The sequence below is a fragment of the Vipera ursinii genome, assembly GCF_947247035.1.
Source record: "Vipera ursinii genome assembly, chromosome: 3".
NCBI classification, from domain to species: Eukaryota; Metazoa; Chordata; class Lepidosauria; order Squamata; family Viperidae; genus Vipera; species Vipera ursinii.
Window position 1 is genome coordinate 198,498,264 of NC_139516.1, and position 17,394 is coordinate 198,515,657.

Sequence of the window (17,394 nt, forward strand, 5' to 3'; positions counted from 1 at the left end):
GGATGTTTGGTTTTTATTCCCCCTGTATGCTGGGTGGTTGCAGCAGGTATTGGTCACTTCACATGACCCTGGGACACTGTGACCGTCATAAATATGAATCAGTTGCCAAGCATCTGAATGTAAATCACAAGACCCTGGAGATGCTGCAACATTCCAGCTGATCGCCGCTTCTTCTGGGCTCAGAAGCGCCAGGATCAGCGCCGAGCTCCAGCTGGATCCTGGCGCTGATCCTGGCGCTTCCGCTGAGCCCTGACAGCCCTGCAGCTCCAGCCATCTCTCACTCAGGTTTGTGCGGTGCTGCTACCGGTTCAGCTCATTCCCCTCCCCCGCTACCACTTTTCTAGGATGGTTGCGTACCACCTGCCAGGTGCCAATGTACCACAGGTGGTACCCGTACCACTGGTTGAAAAGCCCTGGACTAGAAGACCTCAAGGCCCCTCCCAACTCTGTTATTCTGCTTTTCTGAGGGATGACTATTTCCAATAAGAGGTCTAGCAGTCTCTTTTGCTGAAGGTGCTTGACGGCACCTAGGATAAATGTCTTGGATGGAAAGGCCTGGGAGAAGAGTGCTGAGCCCCAGCAGCTGGGCCCATTTAAGTAGTGGTGAGCTGCTTCAGCCTGGACTGCCAGCAGAGCAACAAGGTTTTGCTTGTGTGTTGATTTAGCTTGCAAATTGCAGCCTGGGCAGAAGTCCCAATTCCTGCTGCAGTGTGAGCACCCGCTGCCAGACCGCACAGCTGTGACCTCTTCCCCCTTCAGTATTTGCTGGCAACTTAAAATAGCCTTTAAAGTTCAGCAGCTCTTGGTGGGAATTTAGATGCTGAAATTTAGTCTGCCTTAGAGGTTAATCAGTTTTGGAGTCTCCTTTTTTCCCCTTCCGCCCTAAGGATGATAAATGCCAACAAATGTGGCATCTTAGCCTGCTCTGTAGGTGTTCCCATCTCAGGAACACAAAGTAGCCTCTGTGTCTCATGTTGGAACTAGACCAATCTCCAATTCAATTAAGCTAGCTTTCCTCAACGGGAGAATATCCAATTATTTTAGCTTCCAGCAGTTGTGTCTAGGGGCGCTCCATATGATGAAAGCAACATAGGAGCTGTGGTGGCACAGTGGTTAGAATGCAATACAGTATTGCAGAGAATTCTGCCGACCGTCAGCAGTTCGATCCTGACCAGCTCAAGGTTGACTCAGCTCGGCCTTCTGTCCTTCCAAGGTCGGTAAAATGAGGACCCAGATTGTTAAGGGCAATATGCTGACCTTGTAAACTGGTCAGAGAGGGCTGTAAAGCATTGTGAAGTGGTATATAAGTGTAAGTGCTATTATTATAGTGCTATTGCTATATTTCCCAGCAACAGATATATTGCATAGAATGCTGGTTTGGGTATGATTTTTCCATTTAGAAGAGCCTTGCTTGGAAGCATCCTCAAGCTGGGTTCCCAAACCACTATTGACTATGTGAACATAGGTGCCCGGCTATTTCTGCCAACTGCCAGCAGTTCAATTCTGATGGGCTCAAGGTTGACTCAGCCTTCCATCCTTCTGAGGTGGGCAAAATGAGGACCCAGATTGTTGGGGGCAGCATGCTGACTCTGTAAACTGCTTTGAGGTTGCTGTAAAACACTGCGAAGTGGTATATAAGTGCTATTGCCATATCATACTGCAAATGTCAAACTTCACATTTTTTATGGCAGGCTGTTGTAACCAAAGCTCCAGTTCTTTCCTATGTGCAGGTGAGGTCACAATTCATGTACAAAAGAGGTGAGCTTGCATTGTTTAGTGCAATGTGCTTCAGTCATTTGCCATTTCCCTCCCCCCCCCCACCTTCCTGCCATTGCCACTTGGTGGGAGAGCAGAAGGAAGCAAGCAAGGAGGATATCTGAATTATGCTTTAACTTGTAGATGGTGCTGAGTTGGTTCATCTGAATCATAGAATCATAGGGCCAGAAGAGGCCTCAGAGGTCTTCTACTCTAACCCCCTGCCCAAGGGAAGTGACACTATTGCATTCTGGACAAATGACTGTCTAGACCAGACATGTCAAACACAAGGCCCGGTGGCTAGATCCGGCCCGCGAAGTGGTTTCATGTGGCCCACGTAGCCATCCTGGAAACAGTGAGGGAACGGCCCCCACTGCCTTGGCCCTGGCCCAGAGACCCTCCTCCTGCCAGAGACCCTCAGATCTGTCCCACTCCTGCCCAGGCCCCCATAGGCACCCTTGATGCGAATGATGTAGAGCTGGCCACGCCCTCCCAGTAGGCCATATGCACTCTAGCCACACCCACCCAGTAGGCCACGCCCACCCTGGCCATACCCACCCTTGAGGGCAACCGTAATGCTGATGCGTCCCTCAATGAAATTGAGTTTGACACCCCTGGTCTAGACTCTAGTCTTTTCTTGCAGACTTCCAATAATGGAGCACCCACAACTCTGCCAGGCAAGCTGTTCCATTGATTAATTGCTCTCACTGTCAGGAAATTTCTCCTTAGTTCCAGGTTGGTTCTCTCTTTAATGAGCTTCCACCCATTGCTTCTTGTCTTACCTTCTTGTCTCCTGCTTCGGAGAATAACTTGACCCCCTCTTCCCTGTGACAGTCCCTGACGTACCAGAAGAGAGTTGTCATGTCACCTCAATCTTTTTCTTCTGTTAGGCTAGACACACCTAGTTCCCTTAACCATTCATCATACAGCTGGGCCTCCGGAACCCTTATCCTCTTTGTTGCTCTTCACTGTGCTCTGTCGTCCTCTTCCTTGAGTTAGTAAGTCCATTACAGCAATAACAATAGCACTTATACTGCTTCACAGTGTTTTATAGCACTCCCTATGCAGTTTACAGAGTCAGCATATCGCCCCCGACATTGTGGGTCCTCATTTTATTTACCTCCGAATTATCTAATTCTTGGTCTGGTTCTGCGGGGAATAGATGAAATCCACTTGCAACAGACCATGTTGTTATTGTTGTTGTTAGCTGCGATGTCGTGTCCGACCCATCACCCTATGGACAACGTTCCTCCAGGCCTTCCTGTCCTCTACCATCTTCTGGAGTCCATTTAAGCTCACGCCTACTGCTTCAGTGACTCCATCCATCCACCTCATTCTCTGTCATCCCCTTCTTCTCTTGCCCTCAACCTTTCTCAGCATTAGGCTCTTCTCCAGTGAGTCTTTCCTTCTCATTAGGTGGCCAAAGTATTTATTTTATTTATTTTATTTTATTAAATTTATATACCACCCTATTCCCGGAGGACTCAGGGCGGTGTACAGGGAAGATTAAAACAAACATACAAAAATTAAAATCAGATTAAAACAATTAATTAAATAAAGTCCCCAAAATTTAAAACTAAAGCCTAATAAAAATTAAAACCCCTCAGCCTGGGCCAGACAGCTCAAAGAGCCACGTTTTCAGGTCCCTGCGGAATGAGCGAAGGTCGGGGGCAGTCCTAAGTTCCATGGGGAGCTGGTTCCATAGGGCCGGCATGCCCACAGAGAACGCTCTTCCCCTGGGAATAACCCGCCGACATTCCCTAATTGGCGGTATCCTGAGAAGGCCCTCCCTGTGGGAGCGCACGGGACGAAGGGAGCTTGATGCCGGCAGCAGGTGTTCCCTCAGATAACCCGGACCCAAGCCATTTAGGGCTTTATAGGTCATCACCAGCACCTTGAATCTCACCCAAAGGGCAACTGGAAGCCAATGCAGCTCGCGGAGTAGAGGTGTTACATGGGAGTATCGGGAAGCCCCCATCACAACTCGCGCGGCCGCATTCTGCACCAGTTGAAGCCTCTGAGTGGTCCTCAAGGGCAGCCCCATGTAGAGAGTGTTGCAGTAGTCTAAACGGGAGGTCACGAGCGCATGACTGACTGTGCGTAGGGCATCTCGGTCCAGATAGGGTCGCAACTGGCGCACCAGGCGAACCTGGGCAAAAGCCCCCCTGGTCACGGCTCCTATATGATCTTCAAAGTTGAGCTGTGAATCGAGGAGGACGCCCAAGTTGCGAGCCCTATCAACGGGGGGTAACACCTCACCCCCCCATCGTTAAAGATGGAATAGTCTGGGTAACCTGAGATGCCGGTATGCACAGCCACTCAGTCTTGGTAGGATTGAGACGAAGCCTGTTTCTCCCCATCCAGACCTGGACCTCTTCTTTAAAGGTGTTGGAGCATTCACAACTTCTGGGGCAGGTTGTTCCACTGATTAATTGTTCTCACTATCAGGAAAATTCTTCTTAGTTCTAGGTTGCTTCTCTCTTAGATTAGTTTACATCCACTGCTATTTGGATGCTATTCCATCCATATGTAGCTATTGGAAGTGATTCATGGAACATAGAATAATAGAGTTGGAAGAAAACGTGGAGGTCTTCTGGTCCAACCCCCTGCTCGAACAGGGGACCCTACTGTATGTCATTTCAGACAAATGGTTGTCCAGTCTCTTTTTGAAAGCCTTCAACTTGGGAGCTAAGCAGAATTCAGATGTGGCTCCTTCTTTCATTGTGAGATCTCCAGGTGATCCATTGACTATAGGCTAAAAGAAAGACGTGGCAATCCATTTCTGTACCACTGGTGAAGAAACCATGAAATCACCAGGGGTCACATTTGACTGAGGAGATTTTACTCTCTCTGTGTTGTAAAGTGTGACAGAACGTTCATACATGACTGGGTCCTCTCTTTGTCTCGTTGTTGTTAACTTATTAAGATTCACCACTTGCTTTAGCGACACAAAGAGCATTGCCACATAGGCAGAAGAATCCTGCAGAAGATAAACAGTGTTGTTTTTCTCACTTCTGCAAATGGAATCGGAGCTTCTAGTAAACACTTCCTAGAAAGTTTCTACGGTAATGTGATACCGGCTGGCTTGGAGCTCCTGCTGGTTGAAAGCGATTAATATTTATTCTCTGGCACAGCAATCTGCTGTTTATGCCAGAGCTGGATCGTTGCCCTCTCACACACCACCCACTCCTCAGCCAATGGGATGGCAGTGAGAGACATTCACACAAATGGGGTGTGTGCTGAAAGACTGTTCCTGGCGATGGGTGTGAAACAAAAGATGTTCTGATGGAAAGCACAGCATTCAGTTCCTGCCTAAAATACTTTGATAATACTGACATATTGGGGAAGCTCGCTATAATTAAACAGGTTAGAGCCTTGCCTGTTTAAAAAAAATTGAGATGACAGGTGACACAGACTGTAATGAAAAAAATATGGACGTTAAGCAGTGGAGTTGGCCCCTTAGTTAATTGTAATCCCCTTCTTTGAGCCAGGGTGAACTGGGGGCTTGCCTTTTTTAAACCCCTCCCCCCAATCCTTTTCTCATGGCACTGGGATCAAGATATTTACTCAGTCACACAGAATAACAGAGTTGGAAGGGACTTTGGAGGTCTTCTAGTCCAACCCCTTGCTCCACCAGGGAAATCTGTACCATTCTGAAAAAATTGCTTTGCTCAATGTCTTCTTAAAGAAACCTCCAGCGATGAAGCATCCTCAGCTGTTGAGGCAAGCCGTTTCACTGATTAATTGTTCTTACTGACAGGAAAATTCTCCTTTGTCCTAGATTGGATCTCTCTTGGTTAAGCTTCCATCCGTTACTTCTTGTCTTGCCCTCAGATGCTTTGGAGAATAAATTCAACCCCTCTTCTCCGTGGCAGTCCCTCAAATAATGGAAGACTGCTGTTCATGTGACCTCTAGTCCTTCTCTTGGTTAGATTACACATTCTCAGTTCCAGCCACTGGATCATAGAACTGAGAGATTGAAATGCTTGCAGAAAATGTACACAACAAAGACAGAAAGATAGATTTGGGAAAGCTACGTGCAAAGAGGACCGAAACGTTATGATTTTTAGAAACATCGCGGGTCTTCACATTTTGACAGATGGGACTGCAGACCAATGCTGCAGAAAGCTTTGTTCATTTAAAATGTCCAAGCTCTGTCCTGCATTATTTCTGGTCACCCACATGTTTATCAAAATGAGCTGCAGAAAATCAGAACTGCATGACTGAAACCTGTCAGGAAATTGCCATGCCCGCCCCCAGCAGTTTCTGTTGTATTTTAAGACACTGCTAAAAGGAAGACTAGACTGTGATATATTCACACAAAGGTTCAATCTTCTTTTAAATAGGGGACTCCCAATTCTGCCCCAAAGTGGGTGGAGAAAATCTGGGCTGAACAGATTCATGAAGGAAAAGTCAGGAAAAGATCTCATGATTAAACTGTGCAAAGGAAATGCAGCCCCCACCCTCTTGCGCACTCAGTAATTATAAGATTCCCCCAAGGAAGAGCCTCAAAAATAGACAATTTTTCAGCCTGGAGATTTTAAAAGACAGCTCTAATAAGGAAACGTGAGAATAGCTCGGCCAATGGGAATTGCATCTTTGCTGCATAGACTGCATGATCAACAGTAACTTTGAGGAAGTTAATTAACGTTCCAAAAACTTTGGAATCGTGTCAGATTTTAGTTTATTTTTAGTTTTTGCAGTACAAGAAAACATTGAGTGCCTTCCCTGTTACATTCCTGGTAGCTCTTCTTTGGGTTAAGACTTGCTCCCAAAGTTCTGCAAAATTAAGCAGCTCTCTTGGGATTTTTCCAGTCGGATTGTGCAACCTTGCCTCTTCCTGCCAAGACCTCTGTCGCATTCCTTGTCTTTCCTCTGTTGTTCTCCTGCCACTGTAAACCGTCTTTCCAGTTTAGCAGACTGCCCTTGTTAAAATTCAGAAGGATCTTTATTAGAATCTTTATTATTGAGAGAGGCATTCAAACGTTAATGGATAACTCTAAAAGTGCTGGTAACTGTCATATTAAAACAGATGCTTTGGGCTGCAGAAAGCTTGTGGGGGCTTTGTACCCAGTTTGCTTTCACGCTCAGAGGAAAAAAGTGGTGCTATTCTCCACCATCGTGACTGAATTTCTTTGGTTGCTGCTTCTTCTCCTCTTAGGTTTGTCAGTTTGTGATCTCAGTGAACGGGCTCAACGTTCTCCACGCCGATTACAGGACTGTGAGCAACCTCATCTTAACCGGTCCACGGACCATCGTCATGGAAGTGATGGAAGAAATCGAGCCTTGAGACAGATGTTTGACCTGCTCCTCCCCCACTGTGGATTCAGACACTGAGCAAACCCAACCAACATTACACAAGGGGATAAAAACATACTTTTTCTCAGAGATCAATTTTGCCTTCTAAGTACTTTCCTTCCCCTCTTTAATAATAGAGTCTTCAGTGGATGTAGTCTAAGACCAGAGGTACGCATTGGTGAGCCTAAACTAGATAAGCACAAATCAGCTTGTACCACACACAGGAACTGTTGCACATCCAAGTCACGGCAAGCTTAGACGGTCAATCCAATGGATGAACAAGATCCGATGCAGCTGTGAAATCCCTCCTTTAGGAATCATGTTTGTGCCAAGCTCTTCAATGTTGTCTTTTCTTTTAATTTGTGTTTTAATTTGTGATTGTATAGGGATGAGCCCAGTTTTTCCAATGTAATATCTCCAGACATATTATAAGCACAACTTCCAGAATTCCTAGCCAGCAGAAGCAATAACTGAACTGGCTGAGAATTCAAGAAGTCAGTGTTCAATTTGTTTGGAGCATATCCAGATACCATTTTGATTTTAAGGATCTGGTAACAATTTCAGTTCAAATGTACAGCTAGACGTACTGTACACTTTTATTTTAAAATAAGGATCGTTACAAATTTGGTTCTAAGGAAGACCCAGTTCTTGGACAAGTTATGGAACAGGAAGCAAGTGGACATTTGAAACATGCCGGCTTTGCATAATTAAGTCTTTTCTGTAACTTGGCTAATCTTGAAAAGCTAAACCAGTTAGATCTGGTGAGTTCTTTAATAGGAGATCGCTAGCAAATCCTGTGTCTAAAGTTTTAGACTGGGAAGTTAAAAAACTATCCCAAAAGAAAATGATTACTTTCTTCTTAAAACCTCGGGTGATGGAGCATCCACAACTTCTAAAGACAAGCCATTCCACTGATTAATTGTTCTGTCAGGAAATTTCTCCTTATTTCTAAGTTGGATCTCTCCTTGATTAGTATCCATCCATTGCTTCTTGTTTAATATGAGCTGTGGTGGTGCAGTGGTTAGAATACAGTATTGCAGACTAACTCACTGCTTACTGCCAGGAGTTCGATACTGACCAGCTCAAGGTTGACTCAGCCTTCCATCAATCCAAGATTGGTAAAATGAGGACCCAGATTGTTGGGGGCAATATGCTGAAGCAGTATATAAGGTTTAAGGTTTTAAGGTTTTATTTAATTTATATACCGCCCTTCTCCCTGGGGACTCAGGGCGGTTCACAGGTCATATAAAAATAACAATACAAAAGTTAAAAAAAGATTAAACCAATGCCCAATTAAAACAATAATACCATTCTAAAACAACAATTTAAAACCCATAATCCCCCATCAGGCCAGACCAGCTAATTCAAATAAATGGGTCTTCAGACCGCGACGGAAGGTTCGGAGGTCTGATGCCATCCGGAGCTCCACCGGCAGTTGGTTCCATAATGCCGGGGCGCCCACAGAGAAGGCTCTCCCCCTGGGGGCCACCAGTCGGCATTCCCTGACTGGAGGCACCCTGAGGAGGCCCTCTCTGTGGGAACGCACAGGGCGGAGGGGAGTTGACGCCGGCAGCAGGTGGTCCCCGAGATAACCCGGACCCATGCCATGTAAGGACTTAAAGATCATAACCAAGACCTTGAACCTCACCCGGAAGACAACTGGTAACCAATGCAGCTCGCGGAGCAAAGGTGTAACATGGGAGTACCGGGAAACTCCCAAGACAACTCTCGCAGCCGCATTCTGTACCAGTTGGAGCTTCCGAGTGGTCTTCAAGGGAAGCCCCATGTAGAGAGCATTACAGTAGTCAAGGCGAGAGGTCACGAGCGCATGAGTGACCGTACACAAGGCATCCCGGTCCAGATAGGGCCGCAACTGGCGCACCAGGCGAACCTGGGCGAAAGCCCCCCTAGTCATGGCCACTATATGATCTTCCAGAGTAAGCCGTGAATCTAGGAGGACTCCCAAGTTGCGAGCCCTATCCACGGGGGGTAAGAGCTCACCCCCCATAGAAAGAGATGGAACATTTTGAATGTCCCGGGATGCCGGAATGCACAGCCACTCAGTCTTGTCAGGGTTGAGTTGAAGTCTGTTCCTCCCCATCCAGACCCGAACCGCCTCCAGGCAACGGGACATCACAGCGAGGGCATCACTGGGGTGGTTTGGGGTCGAAAAGAAAAGTTGGGTATCATCGGCATATTGATGATACCCAACTCCAAAACCACGAATGATCTCACCCAGCGGTTTCATATAGATGTTGAACAGGAGAGGCGAGAGAACCGACCCCTGAGGAACTCCACAAACGAGAGACCTAGGGGCCGATCTCTGCCCCCCTGCCAACACCGACTGCGAGCGTCCCAGGAGATAGGAGGAGAACCACTGAAGAACTGTGCCTCCCACTCCCAATCCCCTGAGACGCCGCAGCAAGATACCATGGTCGATGGTATCGAAAGCCGCCGAGAGGTCTAATAGGACTAGGACAGAGGAATGTCCCCTGTCCCGAGCCCTCCAGAGATCATTCACCAGAGCGACCAATGCCGTCTCCGTGCTGTACCCGGGCCTGAAACCCGATTGGTAGGGGTCCAGATAATCCGCTTCATCCAGGACCATAGGAAGCTGATGCGCCACCACACTCTCGACAACCTTCGCAAGAAAGCGAAGGTTGGAGACTGGACGAAAGTTGTTCAATACAGCTGGGTCCAAGGCAGGCTTCTTGAGGAGAGGTCTCACCACCGCCTCCTTCAAGACGGCGGGGAAATAGCCCTCACTCAAGGAAGCAGATATGACCGCCTGGAGCCAGCCTCGTGTCCTCTCCCTAGCTGCATAAACCAGCCAGGAAGGGCACGGGTCCAACAAACATGTGGAGGAGCTCAGCCTTCCCATAATCCTGTCCACTTCATCAGGGGTCACAGAATCAAACTCCTCCCAGGTAACGTTGACAAGACCGCCCGTGTCCTGATCGCCTGACTCTGCCCAGTTGGAGTCCAAACCGGTCCGAATCCGAGCGATTTTATCCGACAGATGTTGGCTAAATTCCTCGGCACGGCCCTGCAAGGGATCCTCCCTCACCTCCTGATTAAGAAGTGAGCGAGTCACCCTAAACAGGGCGGCCGGGCGATTATCTGTGGACGCGATGAGGGTGGAGAAGTAATTACACCTCGCCACCCTCATCGCTGCGAGATAAGACCTAATATAGGTTCTTAACCGCAACCGGTCGGGTTCGGATCGGCTAGACCTCCAACAGCTCTCTAGGCCCCGTTTCCGACGCTTCATCTCCCGGAGCTCCGCGGAGAACCATGGAGCTCGCTGGGATCTGCGCCGGGTCAGGGGCCGCAAGGGTACAACCCGGTCAAGTGCCTCAGTGGCTGCCCTTTCCCAGGCTTCCACTAAGGCATCCGCCGAGCTGTGAGCAATGGAGGCAGGTGGGGACCCCAGCGCCGCTTGGAATCTATCAGGATCCATTAAGCGTCTGGGGCGGTACCATCTAATTGGCTCCGTACTCCCACGGCGGGGGGTGGCAAAACGGAAGACCAGCCGCAGGAGATGATAATCGGTCCATGACAGGGGCATAATAAATGGAGCGCCCCCACCAAGATCATCCAACCACCGTCTAGATAAAAAAATCAGGTCAAGGGTGTGGCCTCCCTCATGGGTTGGCTCTGAAATTACTTGCGTCAGGTCCATGGCCGTCATGGAAGCCATGAACTCCCAAGCTAGCTCAGATGAACCTCCCAGGGATGGTAGATTGAAGTCTCCCAAAACTATAAGTTTGGGAAACTCAACCACCAAACCCGAGAGGATATCGAGCAGCTCGGGCAGGGCTGCTGCTGTGCGACTAGGCGAAATGTACACCAGCAGCAAGCCCAACTGCGCCCCAGAGCCAAATCTCACAAAGAGAGACTCACACCCGACTATCTGAGACACGGTGGTCTCCCGCGGACATAAGGTCTCCCTAATAGTAACCGCCACTCCCCCACCCCTACCATGAGCTCGTGGCCGGTGTAGCACCCGGAAGCCTGGTGGGCAGAGGTCAGCCAAAGGGACCCCACCCTCTGGGCCCAACCAAGTCTCCGTGATGCAAGCCAGGTCCGCATGCTCACCCTCAACTAAATCCCTAACGAGGGGAGCTTTATTAACCACGGACCTGGCATTCAGGTACACCAGCCGGAGCTCAGGAGGCTGCACATCCTCGCTCCCGGGATCTCGGGGAAGACGCAGAGGGTCGGAGCGCCTCACCGCTTGTAAGTAGCGGAGACGGCCCTCCCGATGGCGATACGGCCCCCTGTCTATCCGCCTGCTGCCATTCCCCGTCGTGGGAATTGCTAATCCCACGACCCGCTCATGAGCCCCGGCGACAACGCCACCCCGTACTCCCCCCGTGCAGTCGGACCCAAGTCTGGCCTGGACCATGGTTGATTGGCCACCCCCCATAGCCAAACAACCCCTATCTCCCACCCCACTCCCTAGCCCTATAAAAAAATTTGATAAAAAATTAATCAGAGGCCTTCTATTAGATTTACATAGACGGCCCCTACTGCTGCCCAGCCATCTCTCAGAGACCCAAAACTCGGGCCCGTCATCGAGGTTAGAAATGTTTAGAGAGGCGGGTCGCACCCAGGAGAGTGGGGCACCCCTGAGGGCGTACAAGTCCATGCTAGTATATTGCCGCATGAGTCAAAAAGTCCAGACTGTCCAGGATAGGCATCCCTTAATTGTCCATGGGAGGGTTGAACATAAAGAACAGATGTCTGGATCCCCACCCAACTTCACTGCCACTCAGTTGGGTGCCCCCAGAGACAGGCCGCTCCCCGCCCTCTCACGACGGGTTGAGACTCCGTTCCTGGGGGTGGACCAGGTATCCTCTGGGTAGGCAAACCCCATAGAGCTCCCAGCTCTATGAGGTTGCAAATGGAAAAGTCCAGCCACTCTCCCACCGTGGCCGATACCCAGGTGTGTTGAAGGTCCAAAGGGAGAGGGGGGAGGGTAGGCAGGCGGATGGTAAGAAAATATGTCCATGGCAAAGAGGATAGGCAGGCCAGCGTAAGAGAGATAGTCTGAATCACCGGCGTCATTGCAATAGCAATCCGAAGATGATACAAGATGCAAGAGCCCCATGTCATCCTTGCTCCGGTAAGATAACCCCCGGTCGTCCTCTTCGCCACCAAAGCGGTCCGAAGACGCCGTCGCCACCAAAGCGGTCCGAAGACGCCGTCGCCATAAGAGGCGGCCTGAAGCAAGGGTAAGGATCAACCATTGCCGCCGAGATGAATAATAGTCGCCCTCTCCACCGCCAAAACGGCCCGAGGGCGACACCAGCACCAAAGCGGGCCAAGGCGGCTTGGGGCCACATGAGAGTCCCATCGCCGGCGAAAGGGTCAAAAGCCCAAAAAAGGCACCAAAGCCAGCAGCCGGCCCCCGCAGACGAGGCAACAGTCTCAGAAACGCCGGCACAGCCAGAAACGGCCCCAAGGCAAGCTGGTGAACTCCCAAGCGTCCGAAGCATGCCATCGTCACCGTAGCCGCCAAACTCGGGCTGCCGCCACCGCCGCCATCACCGCCGAGCGCGGTCCGAAGAAACATCGCGCAGGCTGCAACCCGCGCCGAGGCCGACACCCACGCCGTCGCTGCCATCATCACCACCGCCGCCCGGATAGCCACACGGGCGAACTCCTCGCTGACGGGCGTCCTCCTCATCAACCCGAGCCGGCCCGAGAACACCAAAGTGGCCCGGACTGCCCGAAGCAGCAGGGAGCGCCACGCCAGATACGAGCAGCCCAGACGCTCCGGAGAAGGTAAAAAACGGGGAGAAGCAGCCGGAAGGCAGCAGGGCCAGCAGCCAGCAGCCGGTCGCTCGGAAAAAACACAGGTCCAGATAGACCGCTGCCGGCTTCGTCAGCCTCCGCGTTGCCACTCTGCCACTCACCAAACCTCCAATCCCTTCTCAGCAGGCCATAAGGCTTGTGAGGGGCTCCCAAGGGACGCCTATCAGCTGGAACTGGAGCTGGAACTTGCGGAGCTCAGCTGAGCACGTCCGCCATCTTGGGCATATAAGTCTAAGTGCTATTGCTATTGCTACATGCTACATATTTCTGGAATTACACTTACACTGTAATTTGGCTAACAAGCACTTTGTTACAATTTAGATCCTTTTTTTATAAATAAGGTGGGTAAATATAGATGCCACAATTTTAAGACATCCAAGATTCCAAGATACTGTTTTGAATACACCTATGATATTGCAAAAAACAAACCAATCTACTCTTGTTTGTCAGTTGCAGAAGCCCAAGCAAATAAAGTGGAATCCTATAAGCCATGCAGATAAATGTACATTAATCACAGTTGCTTAGTATTCTTCAATCTTTCTGTTAATAACTCTCCTGCAAGGGATAAAGACCCCACTGGTATTCTTTTAGGTCCTAATCAACTTGTCGTGAGAAGCTGTGATTCACACATTTCATCTGTCCCTAATAAGATCTCTAATGGCCAACCTAGACCTGAAATTGTGTGAATGCACTTATCAAACACAATTTGTCTTACACATAATAGCCACAGAGAAAGGTTGATATCGGGAACATGGCAAGCAGAAACAAAGAATTAAGCTCTTCTCTCTAAATACTTTTAGAGCTTTTATAATTTGGAACAGCGGTCCCCAACCTTTGCAGATTGGCAGCCTGACTGGGATAAGAAGGGAACTAGGCCACACAAGTGGTAGGCCGGTGTGGCATGATGCCAGTCCACCACTCGCGCTTGCCCTCCACTTTCTCGGCCCGGTTTTGAATAAGCCATGCCATAATGGACATATTTATTGGGCACTGCGAGGAAGAGCAAAAAGTCTGTCAGCTCTAATTTAACTGCAGTTAAATTAGGAAGGAAGGAAGACTTAGGGCAGAAAGGTGAAGGAAATGTGGCCTTCATATTTCATATTTCATTAAGTAGTACTGGTAATCCTCAACTAACTACCACAGTTGAGACTGGAAATCTGGTCATCAATTGAGGCACCCATGTAACCGGACTTGTTTTTTGTGTGGTTTTTTTTTACATTCTTTGCACTGGTTGTTAAGCAAACAGCATGGTCATTAAGTGAACCCATTCTTAATGGGACTTTTTGTCAGAATCTGGCAAAAATGCCAGAAGGCATCCAAATCTGTTGCAAACTGTGGTCGCCAAGTGCTTAAAATGCAGAAGTGTGACTGCAGTGGTGGGGTGGAGAGTATGACATTTTACGATGGCTGAAAGTGCTTCATAGACCATAAAGCACTCCTTCCAAGACTGTGGACACTCTGAACAATCCTAAACTGACCATTCATAAGTTGAGGACTGCCTATATTAACCTTGAATTAGTTTGCTATGGCTTTGTGAGCTGTGTGAATCCAGCCTTTTTAGTTGTTTTATGATTCAGTTTATTATGGGTATCCAGAAAAATGGTTGATTCCGAACCCATATGAACATAGCCTGCTTCTAATAATTACGGTAATCTTGCACCAAATCATCAATGGTCATTAAAGTAAATGGAAGATATAATAATAATAATAATAATAATAATAATAATAATAATAATAATAATAATAATAATAATTTAATAATTATGATAATTATAATAATTATAATTTATTTTATTTATTTATTTAGTTACATTTATATACCGCCCTTTCCCTGAGGACTCAGGGTGGTTTACGGGGAATTAAAAAATCCAACATACAAAAGTTAAAAACCAAATTAAAAAATATTAAATTGACCCTGTACTCTTAAAAACCCCAATTAAAAATTTCTCCTCAGCCTGGGCCCAAGAGCTCGAAGAGCCAGGTCTTCAGGCCCCGGCGGAATGATCGGAGGTCGGGGGCAGTTCTCAGCTCCACCGGCAGCTGGTTCCAGAGGGCAGGCGCTCCCACTGAGAAGGACCTAATAATAATAAAAATATAATGATGATGTTGGAAGGGACCTCGGAGGTCATCTAGTCCAACCCCCTGCTCAGGCAGAATACCCTATACCATTTCAGACAAATGGCTGTTCAATCACATATGGTACGGTCCTTCTACAAAACTCTACCATCTCTACTGCGATATACTGTAATTTGCAGCGCTAACCACTGAAATGTCTGTGGTCTGTGGAAGGCCATAGCAGCCATGCCAGCTAAGTGAAAGGTGAAATGTGGCTTCATAGGGGCTTCATAACAAATGCTCTTGCAGCACCAAGTTTAAACACTTTCTCAAGAAGCAAGGCTGTGAAGTGCCCCTTTGCCAACCCTGAGACCCCAATAATTTTTTATTTTCAGAACAACTGCTTAACCAGGCCACAAAAAGTCTTAGTGAATATTTTTGGGTGGCAGGATCCCATAGTGTATCTTGATTTAAACGCCGCTTTAATTGAAGCTGTTTCTTTCAAGGGAATCCTTTAGTATACAGTACATTTTTTTCTCTGCCTTGATGCTAAATTCAGTGGAAGGCTTTGAAAAGAGGGGATTTAAAGCTGTAGTCTTCAGTGACAGGCAGACATTCATTAAGTCAAAAGGACTTTTGTACAGTTTGGGTAAAAGGAGTGGATCTGCAGAAGCTTTAGTTGGCAGCATTTTGGAAGCACTTAAAATAGAGAACGTTGCAAGCACAATTGCCTTCAAATGTGTCTCTTGTCATTGTGGGATAGATATTTTGCTTTGAAAGGAGCATAGTGTTCGCTTTTTGAACTCTTTCATCCTTTCTTTTCAAAAATGGTTGTGGAAAAGGTCATCACAGAAAAGGAATCACAGAAGTTCTTCAGTTAATAACATGGTTGTTAAGTGAATCTGGCTTCCCCATTGACTTTGCTTGTCGGAAGGTTGCAAAAAGTGATTACGTGCCCGTTGTAAATACGAATCAGTTGCCAGACATCTGAATTTTGATCAGATGACCATGGGGATGCTGCAATGGTTGTAAGTGTGAAAAATGGTCATAAGTCACTTTTTTCAGTGCCGTTGCAACTTTGAATGATCACTAAATGAATTGTTGTAAACTGAGGACTACCTGCAGTGCTTTTTCTGTAAAAAAAACAAACTAAAAAGGTGCCGGAACTCATGCACAGCTCCGGCTCCAGTCGAAAGCCCTTTATGGAGGGGGGAGGGGGGGAGAAGGAACCGCTTTAGGGAGCTTCCGAGGCGCAATCACGTGAGCAGCATCAGCTGACGGACGCCATTGCCACGGCTTTTGAGAGGGCGCTTGTTCGTAGCCGGCATGTCTTCTGCCACCTCGTCCTCCTCCGCCTCTGATGACCCAGAAGCTTCCTCTGGAGCCAGAATGACCAAGGCGGCGGCACTGCTGCTTTGGAAGCGCGCCTGGTCCCTCGAAGAGATTCACTCCAGGAGTCAGTCCTGGTCCCTGGTGGCCAACACAGGGATGAGGACAGGCGATGGCAAGGGGAGGCCCATGAACCAATGCAGTGCGCTTGCAGGGCCGTGGAAGTCTTTCCGGGTCGATCTTCGATGCCCCCAATTTTCCCAGGCAGCTTCTTTCACCGAGCCAGAGCTTTACAGTTAGTCCTCAAGTTACAAGTGTAATGGAGTGAATCTCGTTCCTTTAGTGAGATCACTCTCTTGCTTGTTAAAACACACGTGGCTCGTTAAGTAAACATGAGGTATCTCGGGGTGGGGAAGGCCATGGAGGGCCTGTTGATGGCCCTCAAGGCCTCCCCGACCCACTAAGATACCTCATGCTTCCCCCTTCCTTCCTGCCGCGTGGGAATCACCTGGAAAAGGTCTGTCTCCTTTGCCGCGGTTCCTGCTGCCGCTCCAATCTGAGGTCAGGAGATGGGTCCGCAGCCCCTCGTGGCCCAATCTGGGCTCCGGAGGCCTGGAAAAGACCTCTGTAGCCTGGATCCATGGCCTTGGAGCAATTTTGTGGGGGGCCCTGCGGCCTGATCCAGGCTCCGGAGGCCTGGAAAAGACGTCTGGAGCCCAGATCAGGCTACTGGGGCCCCGCAAAATCACTCCACGGCCATGGATCCAGTTTCTGGAGGCTTAAAAAAGACCTCCGGAGCCCGGATCGTGTCGCTGGGGGCCTGCAAAATCATTTCCCGGCCATAGATCTGGTCTCTGAAAGTCTTTTCCAGGCCTCTGGAGCCTGGGTACGGTTGTTGGGAGGCTGCAAAATCGCCCTGCAGCCATGGATCCAGGATCCGGACGTCTTTTCCATGCCTCCAGAGCCTGGATTGGGCTGCTGGGGGCTGCAAAATCGCTCCTTGGCCATGGATCTGGGCTCCGGAGGCTTGGAAAAGGCCTCTGGAGCCCGGATCAAGCCACGGGGTGGGGTGGGGATCTGCAAAATCGCTCCGTGGCCATAGATCAGGCCAGCAGAGGTCCTTTTCCAGGCCACCAG

At 48.8% G+C, this 17,394-nt stretch overlaps 1 protein-coding gene across 4 annotated transcripts in view; it reads left to right on the forward strand.

The window, feature by feature from the left end:
- Window positions 1-14,579, forward strand: part of DEPTOR (DEP domain containing MTOR interacting protein) — an 86,291-nt gene extending 71,712 nt beyond the window's left edge. For 2 of the 4 annotated variants that reach the window (XM_083359826.1, XM_083359827.1), the window contains 2 exons: window positions 6,917-8,223; window positions 13,110-14,579. In XM_083359826.1, the coding sequence (XP_083215952.1) occupies window positions 6,917-7,045 (129 nt within the window). In that variant the 3' untranslated portion in view covers window positions 7,046-8,223; window positions 13,110-14,579. Of the gene's footprint in view, window positions 1-6,916; window positions 8,224-13,103 lie in introns of all 4 variants that reach the window. The other 2 variants (XM_083359825.1, XM_083359824.1) reach the window with 2 other exon arrangements.
- The last annotated feature ends 2,815 nt before the right edge of the window (window positions 14,580-17,394 follow it).